This window comes from Dipodomys merriami, unplaced genomic scaffold (genome assembly GCF_024711535.1).
Source record: "Dipodomys merriami isolate MVZ:Mamm:240054 unplaced genomic scaffold, mDipMer1.0.p SCAF_50, whole genome shotgun sequence".
NCBI classification, from domain to species: Eukaryota; Metazoa; Chordata; class Mammalia; order Rodentia; family Heteromyidae; genus Dipodomys; species Dipodomys merriami.
In genome coordinates, this window is record NW_027206069.1 from 335,411 (window position 1) to 349,597 (window position 14,187).

A 14,187-nucleotide genomic window follows, 5' to 3' on the forward strand; every position below is an offset into this window, starting at 1 on the left:
AGGACGGACAGTGCCCGAGGCCTGCCAGGTGCCTGGGCTCCCTGCCTTCCCAGCTGCCCTTCTCCCCTGGGGTCTTCTTGCTGCTAGGTCCCTGGACAGCACCCTTGAGTTTCGGGCCGGGGCCTGGGCCTGGGCCTGGGCCTGGACGTCACAATGTTTGGAAGAATCGGCACCCTGTGGGAAGCCATTGTCTACCTCTCTCCTTGCCCAGGCTGCTAAACACTTCCCAGGGCATCCCTCAGGCTGGGGCTCGGAATGCCCTACTCACCAGTGTTCATTTACACTGTCTCCAACACTGGCCCCCAGGCTGCCCGCCCCACAGGGGCCTTTCAGAGGTCTGCCCTCTGCTAGGGGCCCTGGTGTCCTCCCTCCTCCCCGTCCTACAAGCCCCTCTCCCTCTGGGCTCCAGCACACCAAGGCCACTCATCAGCACATCGGCCACCTGGCCAATGGCCTAAGCGCCCTGAACAGCCTGCTCCCAGCACATGTGGCCCTGGCCTCCACCGGGCAGCCAGCACTGCCCGGCACGCAGACCCTCAGCTTGCTAACAGGACAATGCGGCTGCTGTCTGGCAGGAGAAGAGGGGCTCGTGTGGAGGGGGCTCTGGCTGAGGCTGACCAGTCTCCACGTCCCGCACACCCATGGCAGGAAGTGGCCCCAGCGGGAGGAAGGAGGCGCAGCCGGGGCCTCCTGCCTGGGGTCTCCTGGCACGTGGTCACAGGTAGCTTCCAGGACTCTGGAAGCAGGCCAGGGATGGAAAGCCTCCCGAGGGCTGGGGAGACACCCTGTGAGCCACACGATCCTGCTCTCGCTGCTGGGCATTGAGCTACAGGAGCCAGGCTGGCCGGGGGGGCCTCAGCCGGCCTGGGAGTCTCAGCTGGCCAGGAGGGGGCTCTCAGCCGGCCTGGGGGTCTCAGCTGGCCAGGAGGGGGTTCTCAGCCGGCCTGGGAGTCTCAGCTAGCCCGGGGGTTCCCGGCTGGCCTGGGGGTCTCAGCTGGACAGGAGGCCGGTCCGCACCAGGACCCTGGGGCAGCCCTTCTCCCCGCGGCCTGCACCCCAAACCCCCGCCCTCGGCCTGCCAGCCACGGCTGCACAGGCCTTTGGCTGGGCGGGGCCCCCACCCGACTCCCCTGCGCGCCGGGCCCTGCCGGCCCCTCCTGGAACCAGGGCAACCCGCACCTCTCTCCCGTGGTCCGGCTCTGGGGAGCGGCAGGCGGGTGCAGCGGCCCCGCCCCTCCCCGCCCCGCCGCGCCCCGCCCCGCTCCGCCCCGCCCCGCCGCGCCCCTCCCCGCCCCGCCCCGCCCGGCTCCGCCGCGCCCCGCCGCGCCCCGCCCCTCCCCGCCGCGCCCCGCCCCGCCCCGCCGCGCCCCTCCCCGCCGCGCCCCGCCCGGCTCCGCCCCGCCCCGCCCCGCCCGGCTCCGCCGCGCCCCGCCGCGCCCCGCCCCTCCCCGCCGCGCCCCTCCCCGCCCCGCCCCTCCCCGCCCCGCCCCTCCCCGCCGCGCCCCGCCGCGCCCCGCCGCGCCCCTCCCCGCCGCGCCCCGCCCCGCCCCTCCCCGCCGCGCCCCGCCCCGCCCCTCCCCGCCGCGCCCCGCCGCGCCCCTCCCCGCCGCGCCCCTCCCCGCCGCGCCCCGCCCCGCCCCGCCCCGCCCCTCCCCGCCGCGCCCCGCCGCGCCCCTCCCCGCCGCGCCCCTCCCCGCCCCGCCCCTCCCCGCCGCGCCCCGCCCCTCCCCGCCGCGCCCCGCCCCGCCCCGCCCCGCCCCGCCGCGCCCCGCCCCTCCCCGCCGCGCCCCGCCCCTCCCCGCCGCGCCCCTCCCCGCCGCGCCCCGCCCGGCTCCGCCCCGCCCCGCCCCGCCCGGCTCCGCCGCGCCCCGCCGCGCCCCGCCCCTCCCCGCCGCGCCCCTCCCCGCCCCGCCCCTCCCCGCCGCGCCCCTCCCCGCCGCGCCCCGCCGCGCCCCGCCGCGCCCCTCCCCGCCGCGCCCCGCCCCGCCCCTCCCCGCCGCGCCCCGCCCCGCCCCTCCCCGCCGCGCCCCGCCGCGCCCCTCCCCGCCGCGCCCCTCCCCGCCGCGCCCCGCCCCGCCCCGCCCCGCCCCTCCCCGCCGCGCCCCGCCGCGCCCCTCCCCGCCGCGCCCCTCCCCGCCCCGCCCCTCCCCGCCGCGCCCCGCCCCTCCCCGCCGCGCCCCGCCCCGCCCCGCCCCGCCCCGCCGCGCCCCGCCCCTCCCCGCCGCGCCCCGCCCCTCCCCGCCGCGCCCCGCCCCGCCCCGCCCCGCCCCTCCCCGCCGCGCCCCGCCCCGCCGCGCCCCTCCCCGCCGCGCCCCGCCCCGCCCCTCCCCGCCGCGCCCCGCCCCTCCCCGCCGCGCCCCGCCGCGCCCCGCCCCGCCCCGCCGCGCCCCTCCCCGCCGCGCCCCGCCCCGCCCCTCCCCGCCCCGCCCCGCCCCGCCCGGCTCCGCCGCGCCCCGCCGCGCCCCGCCCCGCCCCGCCGCGCCCCGCCCGGCTCCGCCGCGCCCCGCCCCGCCCCGCCCGGCTCCGCCGCGCCCCGCCGCGCCCCGCCCCGCCCCGCCGCGCCCCGCCCGGCTCCGCCGCGCCCCGCCCCCCCCCTGCGCCGCGCACTGGGCATGCCCAGAGCCGGCCCCGGGCCCGCCAGGTCCCGACCGCGAGGACGCTGCCCGCCGCCATGGACCGCATCGAGGGGGCGGCGGTGGGCCCCTGCGCCAGCTCGCCCTACCTGAGGCCGTTCACGCTGCACTACCGCCAGGTGAGGCGCCTGCCCGCAGCGCCCCGCGTCCGCCGGTCCTCGGGCCTCCGCCCCGTGCCAACCGCCCCTCGAGCCCCGCCCACCACAGCCCCGCCCACTCGCCCGCCGTGCCCCGCCCACCGAGGCCCGGTCCCCGGGCACGCCCCCTGCGATGCTGTGCCCCGCCCACCGCGCCAGCCTAGGCTCCACCCACACGCCCGGCCTCCGCCCCGCCCACCTCCCCGCTCCAAACGGGCTTGGCATCCCCACGCCTGGCTGCGGGTTCGCAGACAGGGTGAGCTCCTCCCTGGGGGACCCCAGAGCGGCGTGGGACCCCTCGGGGCCCCAGGGCTTAGAGAAGGCCGCGGGAGGGGTCCCGGAGGAGGAGGAGGAGATTGAGGAGAGGAAGGAGGGTCCAGGCAGACCGGGCCAGCTCCCCGTGCTGCTCTGGGCAGCAGGGCCTGGCGCGGGCCTGCGTGGACGAGTCCCTGCAGCCTCCTCTACTGTTCCCGTCCTTCCCCTCCTGGCCACCTTCCTGACGGCTTCTCTGGCCAGCCACCCTCACCTGCTCTCGCTGCCCTCCCACAGGAACACGGGCCTGGGTCAAGACAGCCCCTCCCCGGGCCTCCACCAGGTCAGTCAGTCCAGAGCTTTGGGCGTTTTCTGCCTCCTGGACTGGAGTGCCCTGTCCCTCCCTGACATAGCCAGGCCACTCGTTGCCCATCCTGCCCGAGGCTTCTGTTCCTCCCATTTCCTGCTGTGGTAGTCTTGGAGGATAGAGCAAGGCCAGTTCTGGTCCAGGGGGACACAGCTAGGGCCAGTGAAGAGGCAAAGATGGAGACTTGGGAGGTCCTTTTGCTTTCTCTGGTCTGGGGTAGGGAGGCTTTTGGACATGGGGCTGTGACTCAGCCCCCAAGAGCCAGGACCCAAGGCAGTAGTTCGGGCAGGCGCTGCTTTAAGCATGCAGCTGCCGAGACCCGTACGAAGCATTCTTCCCAGGTTCCTGGGAAGTGTGGGGTGGGCACTTCTGCAGTCTTGGCCAGGGGCCACTCACCTGTTTCCAATGACAGCAGAGCAGAGCTGAGCAGGCAGAGCCATGACACGGGCAGGAGCAGGAGGACACTGGCTTGGGCACTGTTTGCCACTGGGGGTAAGGGTTGCTGGTTCTGGGGCTTGAGCTCTGGGCTTGGGCTCTGTCCCTCACTCTTCAGCGCAAGGTGAGTGCTGGTTCTGGGGCTTGAACTCTGGGCCTGGGCGCTGTCCCTCACTCTTCAGCGCAAGGTGAGTGCTGGTTCTGGGGCTTGAACTCTGGGCCTGGGCACTGTCCCTCAGTTCTTCAGCTCAGGGCAAGCGCTCTACCACTTGAGCCACAGCGCTGCTTCCAGTTTTCTGGTGGTTTATTGGGGGTAAGAGTCTCACAGAGTTTCCTGCCCAGGCTGGGCTGGCTTTGAACGGTGATCCTCAGATCTCAGCTTCCTGAGTAGCTAGGATGACACGCGTGAGCCACTGATGCCCAGCTCATTTTTTTATTTTTTTATTTTTTGCTGCACCTGACAAGAGGAGGCCTGGATAGGCAGAAGACATCCTGAGCAGGATGAGGCCACCTAACTGCCCGCCTCGGTGTGCCTTGGTCAATAACCAGACCTTCTACTCATCTTGCTGGAACTAACGGCCTGACAGGGCTTTTGATCTTGAGCTGAGAATGTCCTGGGACTTGACCTGTTCTAGGGAGCTGTGGGGGTGGGCATGGAGGAGAGGAAGGGGGCGGTCCTGGAGCCTTCCAGGACGGGTGGCTCACCCCAGGTGGCTGGATGTCAGGCAGGCCTGGGCTCGCCCCATGGGGCCTCCTGGGCAGCCTGACCCGTGCAGGACGCTGGCTCTCCACTCCCCTTGGAAACCAGGCTGCTGCCACGTGCCCAGGATGCACGCCTCTGCTGCAGCCAAGTCCGAGTGGGCCTTGCTGACCTGCTGGGCCTTGACTTGCTGCTCTGTGGGACTCTCCTCACCTCTGTGCCTCATCCAGGAAACCCTCTATAGGGCTGTGCCTTGGCCTCTGGTTATGTACTAGGTCTCCTGGGCTCAGGTAGTTTCCGAGCCGTGGCCTGGATGAAGCCCCGGCATCTGTGGTGAGCTAGTCATGGCTCAAGACTGAGCTGGAGACTGAGTGGCAGGTGACCTACACAGGCGGGGCATGGACAGAATCCAGGTTGAGTCTCATCAGCACAAACTCTTCAGGGAGCGATGGCCACTGTCTGCTGCAGCTCCAGGGTGGGAGCCTGCCCTGTCCAGGTGGGATCCTGGGCCCCCCAGCATGTCTCCTTGTGGGACCACCGCAAGTCTGGGTCCCGGCCTGGTTGTGTACCTGGAAGATGACCCTGCCAGCTATATGAAGTCTGAGGAAGGGGCCAGGGTTCTGTTAGTGTTGGCCCTGGCTCACCCCTGCCCCGTGAGTCCTGTGTGGACACTGGAAGCCTGTCTCACCACGGCAGAAGCCATCTAGGACGGAGGCGTCCCCCTGTCCACCACATCACCAAATCCAGCAGTCCTGCAATGCGGTCAGCCTGGTGTGGAGCCCTCTCGGGAGGCTGGCCAGCCCCTCCCTCCCGTCGTCCTGTGGACCTGAGCCCTGCTCTGCTCCCTTGGCGACCTCCCAGCTCTGCCTGTGGTGGCGCCGGGCCCTCTCTGGGTCTCAGGGGCCTAGCCACCCCGTGGCAGCCCCTCGGGCCCGCGGGGGCCTCTCCTGTGCACGCCCCTATCCCAGAGCCTCAGGAGGCCGCTGGCCTCTCTCCAGCCGGGTGGCTGCTTCCTCCCTCACCCCACAGTCCCCACTTCCAGTGGACGCGGGCAGTGAGCAGGTCCCCCTGGCTGGCAGCGGTGGGGTAGGTCTGTCTGGCCATATAAGCCCCACGTAAGGCAGCTCTGAGCCGACAGCCCGTGACCCTGGCTGCCATCTTTCCACTTTCAGAATGGCGTGCAGAAGTCCTGGGACTTTATGAAGACATATGACAGGTGAGGGTCAGGTGTGGTGCTGGGCAACCCTCGGACTGACCCTGGGGCCTGGGAGTGTGGAGCCCCCCACCGCCAGCCTCTGCTCCTCTCGTCTTATTGTGATGATTACTATACTTACAGTTTTGCGGTTCTGGAGATGGACCTTAGGGCCTTGCTTTTTCTTTTTCTTTTTTTTTTCTTTTTTTTTTTTGGGTCCGGTCGTGGGGCCTGAACTCTGGGCCTGGGCGCTGTCCCTCAGCTCTTCAGCTCAAGGCTAGCGCTCTACCACTTGAGCCACAGCACCACTTCCGGCTTTTTTCTTTTTTGCTTATGTGGTGCTGAGGAATCGACCCCAGGGCCTCATGCATGCAAGGCAAGCGCTCTACCACTGAGCCACCTTCCCAGCCCGGGCCTTGCTTTTTCTAGGCAGGCTCTCTACCACCTGAGTCACAGCCCAGCCTGCAGACGGGAGTCTGATCCTGGTGGCAGGGAGGCCATCCCACTGCCCTATCCCAGCACCTAAGATGTGGACTGGACAGCCATTGGCTTGAGGGCGTGGCTGGCGGCCAGACTCCTTCCACCATCCCACTGCGGCCCTCCCAGGCCCGCAGCACGTCCTTGTCGCCCTCATCCCCTCACGGGACCCCAGCAAGTCTGGGTCCTGACCCTGCCAGCTATATCTAGCCTGAGGAAGGGACCGGGGTTCTGAGGCTGGGGGACAGGGAGGCATGCTGGGGAATGAGGACAGGCCAGGGCCACAGCGTGGGGCCACAGCGTGGCGTCTGCTTCCGTGCTGTCCACGTGCAGTGTGACCGTGCTCATGTTCAACGCTTCTCGAAGGAGCCTGGTGCTGGTGAAGCAGTTCCGGCCAGGTGAGGCGCACGGCAGAGCGGGGGGCATCCTGAGTACAGGTGGTGGGGGTGGCCAGGCCAGTGGGGCGCTCAGGGTAAGCACCGTGGGGCCGTTCATCCCACCAGCCGTGTATGCGAGTGAGGTGGAGCGCCACTTTCCCGAGGCCTTGGCCGCCCCAGCCCAGGGTGGGCTTCAGGAGCTGCAGCCGGCACTGCCCGGCTCTGTGGGGGTGACGGTGGAGCTGTGCGCCGGCCTCCTGGACCAGCCGGGGCTCTCGCCGGAACAAGTAGCCTGCAAGGAGGCTTTGGAGGAGTGTGGCTACCACCTGGCCCCCTCTGACCTTCGCCAGGTGGCCACGTACAGGTGAGGGCAGGGTGGTCAGGAGGTGAGGGCGGGGTGGTCCGGAGGTGAGGGGTGGTCAGGAGGTGAGGGGTGGTCAGGAGGTGAGGGCGGGGTGGTCAGGAGGTGAGGGGTAGTCCGGAGGTGAGGGGTGGTCCGGAGGTGAGGGGTGGTCAGGAGGTGAGGGCAGGTGGTCAGGAGGTGAGGGGTGGTCAGGAGGTGAGGGCGGGGTGGTCCGGAGGTGAGGGGTGGTCAGGAGGTAAGGGGTGGTCAGGAGGTAAGGGGTGGTCAGGAGGTGAGGGGTGGTCAGGAGGTGAGGGGTGGTCTGGAGGTGAGGGGTGGTCAGGAGGTGAGGGGTGGTCTGGAGGTGAGGGGTGGTCAGGAGGTGAGGGGTGGTCTGGAGGTGAGGGGTGGTCCGGAGGTGAGGGGTGGTCAGGAGGTGAGGGCAGGTGGTCAGGAGGTGAGGGCAAGTGGTCAGGAGGTGAGGGCGGGTGGTCAGGAGGTGAGGGCAGGTGGTCAGGAGGTGAGGGGTGGTCAGGAGGTGAGGGCAGGGTGGTTCGGAGGTGAGGGGTGGTCAGGAGGTAAGGGGTGGTCAGGAGGTGAGGGGTGGTCAGGAGGTGAGGGCAGGTGGTCAGGAGGTGAGGGGAGGTGGTCGGGAGGTGAGGGGCGGGGTGGTCGGGAGGTGAGGGGTGGTCAGGAGGTGAGGGGTGGTCAGGAGGTAAGGGGTGGTCAGGAGGTGAGGGCGGGGTGGTCAGGAGGTGAGGGCAGGTGGTCAGGAGGTGAGGGCAGGTGGTCAGGAGGTGAGGGGTAGTCAGGAGGTGAGGGCGGGGTGGTCAGGAGGTGAGGGCGGGTGGTCAGGAGGTGAGGGGTAGTCAGGAGGTGAGGGCGGGGTGGTCAGGAGGTGAGGGCGGGTGGTCAGGAGGTGAGGGCAGGTGGTCAGGAGGTGAGGGGTAGTCAGGAGGTGAGGGCGGGGTGGTCCGGAGGTGAGGGGTGGTCAGGAGGTAAGGGGTGGTCAGGAGGTGAGGGGTGGTCAGGAGGTGAGGGCAGGTGGTCAGGAGGTGAGGGGAGGTGGTCGGGAGGTGAGGGCGGGGTGGTCGGGAGGTGAGGGGTGGTCAGGAGGTGAGGGGTGGTCAGGAGGTAAGGGGTGGTCAGGAGGTGAGGGCGGGTGGTCAGGAGGTGAGGGCAGGTGGTCAGGAGGTGAGGGCGGGGTGGTCAGGAGGTGAGGGCAGGTGGTCAGGAGGTGAGGGGGCAGGCGTTCGGGAGGTGAGGGGTGGGTGGTCGGGAGGTGAGGGCGGGGTGGACGGATGGAGATCTAATTTGGAGGAAGACACAGGACGCAGGGAGGGAGAAGGGGCGCAGGCAGGTTCCTCTTGCTTTCAACCTGTGGCTGGAGGAAAGGTGGGACCCATGTGCCTTAGGTGCTAGGCCGGGTGGGACCTGGGGATCCGTAGGACTGGGTCTGGGCCCCCAGCCTGCAGCCGCAGCCACGAGCAGCCAGGCCCCAGTGGCAGCTGCTGCTGACAGATGCCCCACTTCCTGTGGGATTAAGCCCTGGGTGCCGGGGGTGGGTGAGTCACAGCTCTCTTCTCGGTGTGGCTCAGGAATGAGGAGAGGCTGTCTTGGGCCACGGGCCTCTGGGGAGGGGAAAGCCCGGCACCCCATTCGCGTCCCTGTGGGCCTGCTGGCTAGGCAGTCTTTGCAGGACAGGCTGCTGGGGTGCAGCTGTCCCTGCCCTTGGAGCCCTGGCCCAGGTCCTGACCCCACCTGGGGTCCGGGGAGCGGGTTGTGTGGTGGCCATCACCCAGCTGAGGGGGGTGCTGGCCGCTGGGCGCCCTTCTGGAGGGCCGGCTTCCCTTCTGCCTGGGAAGGGCCAGGCGTCTCTTCTGCCTCCTAGCACTCGCTGCTGGGCCTGCCACCTGGCCGATAGCCCTGGCTGCAGGGGCCCAAGTTGCAGGGTGGGTTTCCCTGGCAATGGGTTGGACGCCTTGCTCAGTCTGGGCTGCCTGCAGGGTCCTCTGTGGACGGCCAGTGCTTGCTGCCGGCTCTCCCCAGAGAATCCAAGGGCCAGGCCTGGCGGAGTTCAGCCAGGAGGCAGCCGTGGAGCAGCCGGGGGGATTGGGGATGGGTCTTGCGGAGGTTGGAGGGCCCTGGCTGCAGCGGGTCCGTAGACTGGGCCTCCGGGCTCTGGCCTGACTCTGAGGGTGCTGGGGAGCCTAGCAGAGTCTAGCCAGCGGGCATCCTACTCAGACGTGAGCTCTGGGGAGGTCATGGCACCTGTCCCTGTCAGGATGGGGGGTCCGTCCACTCCTATCTGTGGTCCTGGAGGTAAGCCAGACCACTCACCTACCAGTCACACGTGGCAAGCCCAGGAAGGCCAAGGGACCAGCTGACGACCTGAGTGAGTGAAAGCAGGAGCTGGGGAAACAGGCTGGAGACGCCACAGGCTGGCTGCGTCCATGAAGGGCAGAGGGTGGCCATCCGGAAGGGTGTGGAGATGCGGAGGGGACTGGGGGGCCGCGTCGGCCCTTGTGGGGAGGAAGGCATGGCCGCGTCACCGTTTCTGCCCCCAGGTCTGTGTGGGACACTTGGTCTCCACACCCTTTGGGCCCGGCTAGCCTTGGTTGCGCACCTGGTACCCTGACCCAGACTTCTCTTTAGACTCCCTGTGCCGCCCCCTCCCGCTCCTGGCCCCTCCCACCCCGGTCACTCTTCTCAGCACTGCTCTTGAGCTCTTCGCCCTGTGGGTCAGAGGCTGGTAGTCTGCAGGCCCAGCTGCGTCAGGCCTGCCGCGCCTTTGCCCGTTTCCCAGCCTGCCAGGGGTCCCGGGGCATGGATGGCCTGGGCCTTAGAAGGGAGCTTTGGGCTCAGTCTGCAGAAGGGAGGCAGCCCCAGGAGCTTACCGGGTGGGGCGGGCCTGGCAGGGATGCCAGCCACCGCCTCTGGGACCTTTTGGTTTCTGTGGGTGTGAAGTCTGTATCCAGACGCTTGATGTGAAGTCCAGGGTCTCACCTGTCAGGGCGCTTAGCCAGATCCAAGATGTGTCCATGTCTGGGGTCCTCTTCCCAGCTCACAGGACCGTTGCCAAATTTTACTATGGGCATGAACAGAAGCCGTGTCTCCTTGCGGGCTGTTGGCCGGGCCTCAGCTGCTCTGGGCCTCTGCCCCGGGCCTCTACAACATGGCAGGTTGTGTATCCTCTGGGCCAATGGACAGCAACTCTCTGGCCATGAAGCCCTCTCTGATGAGGTCTTGGGGTTACCCTCAAGGAGCCCGGGAAGGTCCCAAGTCTCCTCTACACAATCACACCCGTCCTGACACGAACCATGCCACTTGAGGGGACAGATTACAAGGACCTGCCAACCAGGGGTCCAGGTCGGGAGCCTCAGGCAGGACACTCAGGGCGGAGGTGCGGAGTGGGGTGACCGGGTGTTTTACAGGTGCTTTGCTGAGCATTTCACGGGGTCCTGTCTCCTCCTGCAGGGCTGGAGTGGGACTGACTGGCTCCAGGCAGACCATGTTCTATGCTGAGGTGACAGACGCCCAGCGCAGGGGACCAGGTGGAGGTGTGACGGAGGAGGGCGAGCTCATTGAAGTTCTGCATCTGCCTTTGGATGGTGCCCACACCCTTGCGAATGATCCAGACGTCCCCAAGACCCTCGGCGTTATATTTGCCATCTCTTGGTTCTTCAGCCAGATAGCCCCTGACCTGGGTCTCCAGCGAGACATGGAAGTCCTTCCTGCCCAGTTGCCCTCCACCTTGCAGAACCAATAAAGCACGCGAGGTTTGGCCAGCGGCCACTTCTGAGTTCTGTGCCCTGGGATGTCCCCAAGCAGGGGTGTGGGCTCCCCAGGCTGGCAGAGGGCTGGGGACAGAGCAGGAGCCCTGCAGGACGGCCTTGCAGCAGCTTCTCCCAGGCAGGGGGAGGGGTGCCAGGGTGAGGCTGGCAGTGGGCTCAGGAGGGCCCACTGAGAGGAGGGGCCAGCGCTGCCCTGCTCTGACTTCTCGGCTGGTGGAGGACCCCGCTGAGGGGTGTGCTGGACTCTTCCCCGGATGCCGTAGGGACCTCACTCAGCCAGCGGAGGACGAGGAGTGTGCGGCCTGCCCAGGGTACGCGCCCAGGCCAGGCCTGTGTGGGTATGACCTGGGTCCTGGCCTGCGGGTGTGCGGATGTGCAGTGCACACATCCCAGAGCTGCCCTCCGGGCCCCGGTGTGCCTTGGGGTGGCAGGAGGGCTGCGCAGACCACATTTAGGGAGTGAGGTAAGGCTTGATTGACCCTTTCGAGTCTGGTGACCCGGCCCGGCCCTTCCCTAGAGCCCCTTCTCCCAAACGCTAGGTGGTGGCTCACTGACCTGGACCTGCTCTGTGCCTCCTGTCCCCCCTTTGCCCCCCCTCCCCGACCCAGTGCCCTGGGACCGGGCTCTGAACTGAAATGGTGCAGTCCTCAGGGTTGACAGACAGCCCCTGCCGGACGGGCTGGAGCACCCCACTCCGCGTGGCCCCACCCCAGGGGCTCAGGCCTCGGCTCCTGCCAGCCCACACAGCAGTGCAGGGCACCGGCCGGACGCCCCGGGGGCCTGGCGCCGAGGCAGCGCCCCCTCAGGCAACACCACCTGTATGCAAATATGGCTCACGACCCAGGTGGGGCCTCAGCCAGGTGAATGGAGGGGCGGTAGGCGCGCAGTGTGTATCCAGGGGCGGGCAGCAGTGGGCGCATAGCCGCTCAGCTCCGCCCCACCCAGAGAAGGCCCAGCAGGACAAGCTCCTTAGGACAGGAGCCCAGCCCAGCCCCTGCTGCCCCTGCTCTGCCTCTCTGGTGCTCACCCTGGGACCCAGGGCCCCCTGGTGACCTGCAGGCCTTCTGCTGCCTCAGGGACTTGTGGGGGTGCTGCGTGGGGCAGCTGGCTCTGAAGCACCCTTGAGAGGGCTCTGGACACGGGGGGATGGGAGGTGGAGGGCAGGCACCTGGACTTGGGTGCAGTCCAGGCCCCTTGCTCTGCGCCACAGCCCGGTGGGCAGGTCAGAAGGCGCTGCCGCTGGGCCTAATGGAGCTGGCATCGATTTCCCAGCATGGGGAGGGGGGGCTGTAACCGGAAACTCCCCTCTCTGGCCGCTATATTTAGCACCATCGGACATGGGCGGAAGCTCACTCCCCAGCCCAGCCAGCTCTGTCCAACCCCTGGGCTGTCTGGGCAGCAGCAGTGCCCTGGCCAGGCCTCGAGGCTCTTCTACCTCGCACAGCTGGAGGTAGGGCAGCCTGGATCATGGCGGAGGCCTTCCCAGGAGAGGTGGGGCAGGTAGCCTGGATCCAAAGTGTAGGAGCCAGGGATTCGCAGTCCCGGAGAGGCCACGGCATCGTTTGAAAACTCTGCAGGCCCACAATTCCCTCTGTTCCATTCTGGGAAGCCACCCTGGGCCCAGCGACCCCTCCCTGCAGGGAGGCCCTGGGGGCCTCCTTGGTGCGGTCTCCCCCCACCATGAGGAAGTGCGGCTTCTCCCACACCTGGCTTCGTGTGGACACCACCCGCCTGGGTGGGGCCTGCACCAGGCAGGAGCGAAAGGGTACTTGGGGGGGAGAGGGTTTCTATACCTGGCAGGTGCCACTGTGAGTAGGAAGAGGCTGGCCCTTCCTGCTCACTGGCTGCTCTGGCTGTAGGAACAAAGGTCTTACTCCCTAAGGGCCCAAGGAAGGCAGGAGGGGCTGGAGCAGGGTCTCTGCTCTGCAGGCCAGTCCAGTGGACAGGCCCCAGGGAGACTGTGACCCTACCAGAATGAGCCTGTGTCCTGGGCTAGACTCAGCCACACAAGAGCCTCCCTGAAGCAGAGCTAGCCTACTGGGCTCTGCCCTCCTGGCAGCAGGAAGCCGGGAAGATGGAGGGGGAGAGGTGGATGGGGGGGACTAGATCCTGGGTCCCATTTCATGCCGGAGCTCCCCCTGCTCGGTCTCTGCCCACCCACAGGCCCTGGGCTGGCCACGATCCCCTCTCACCTACATGACAGCATCTTGACTTTGCTCCTCTGCCCCCAGCCCTGCAACCAGGGATGTAGGTGAAAATGTAAGGCTCTGTGTGATCCCGCCCAGCCCAGCCGCGGTGCGGCCTCCCCCGCCTCGCAGGCTGCGGTCACCGCTGGCCTGGCTGCCGGCCCTGTCTTTCCCACATAGGCCTCTTCCCCCCTGACCCCCCCCACCCCGCAACCTGGGGACACACTATGGTTAGTCTGCAGTATTGGAGTCACGATCTGTCAATGGACAGAAAGCGGCCTCCCCAGGCTGCAGGGCAGTGGCAGGGATGAGCACAGAGCTGCTCGCTCCTTCTGATGACTCCTCCACCGCCAGCCAGAGTGCAAGAGCAACCAGAAGGCTCTGAGCACAGCTCCAGTTCCCTTATTTGGTGGGGGTCTCTGTGTGTGGCCAGGCCTGGATTGTGTCTGGCCCCCACCTAACCTGTCAGCCCACACGCCCCAGGGGGCTCAGGTGGGGTGTGTGTGCCCGGGTGAGCAGACCGGTGGTAGTGGGCCTGGGGCCTCTGGCTGCCGCTACAAACCCTGAGAGGGCCGATGGACCGGGCTGCTAGGCAGGAGGGGCAGGTGAGCCTGGTGTGCTGACCCTCCCGGGCGGAGGGCCTCCTGCCGCTGCTGCCCCAGCGCCTCCAGCGCCTCCAGCAGGCTGCACTTGTGCTTCCCAAGTTCCTCGCCGTCTGCGGCGGAGGGACAGGGGCTGTGACGGGGGAGGGGTCGCCACGCCGGGGCCAGCCTGAGGCCATCCCCCGACCAGGGTGACCACCGGCCCCGGAGAGGGGAGAGGGCCCTGCCGGGAGCCCGGGAGCCCCCGGTACGGCCCGCAGAGGGGTCTGGAGGTCAGGGAGGTGATGGTGGTGGGGACGCGCGGAGCGGCGCGCCTTCGGGGGCGGGGCTCGGCCCTGAGCCGCCCCCGGGCGCGCACCGGGCCTTCAGCGCCAGTTCCTCCCCGGAGCGCAGGCCCCCGGCCCGCCTCGCCACGCGCGCGCACCCAGAGCATTAGTCGGCCGGCCGCTCGGGCCCGCGCCTCCGAGGGGAGGGGGCGCCCCAGGCAGCCGGCGCGGAGGTGGCGGGGGTGCGGCCGCGCGGGGGGCCCGGGGCGCGGAGGCGTCGGCCGGGCGGCGCGCGGACCCCGCCTCGCCGGAGGCCGGGCCGTGCCGGGAGTGCGCGGCCGGCGGCGGGCCCGCGGGGACCCGGGCGCTCCGGCGGGCGGGGGCCGCAGCGACCTCGGCGGGCGCCCGGGAGGCCCCGCCCGGCGG

At 69.1% G+C, this 14,187-nt stretch overlaps 1 protein-coding gene across 2 annotated transcripts; it reads left to right on the top strand.

Annotated features, from left to right (window-relative positions):
- The first annotated feature begins 2,634 nt into the window (after positions 1-2,634).
- Nudt14 (nudix hydrolase 14) lies at positions 2,635-10,705 on the top strand. Of its 2 annotated transcripts, none has more exons than XM_069997766.1 (5): positions 2,635-2,752; positions 5,697-5,740; positions 6,527-6,591; positions 6,697-6,934; positions 10,391-10,705. In XM_069997766.1, exons 1-5 carry the CDS (start codon positions 2,672-2,674, stop codon positions 10,680-10,682), a joined length of 720 nt encoding a protein of 239 aa, XP_069853867.1. In that variant the 5' UTR covers positions 2,635-2,671; the 3' UTR covers positions 10,683-10,705. The 2 variants fall into 2 exon arrangements, with proteins under 2 accessions (XP_069853867.1, XP_069853868.1); XM_069997767.1 differs by having other exon boundaries at positions 6,560-6,591.
- Positions 10,706-14,187: the final 3,482 nt, after the last annotated feature.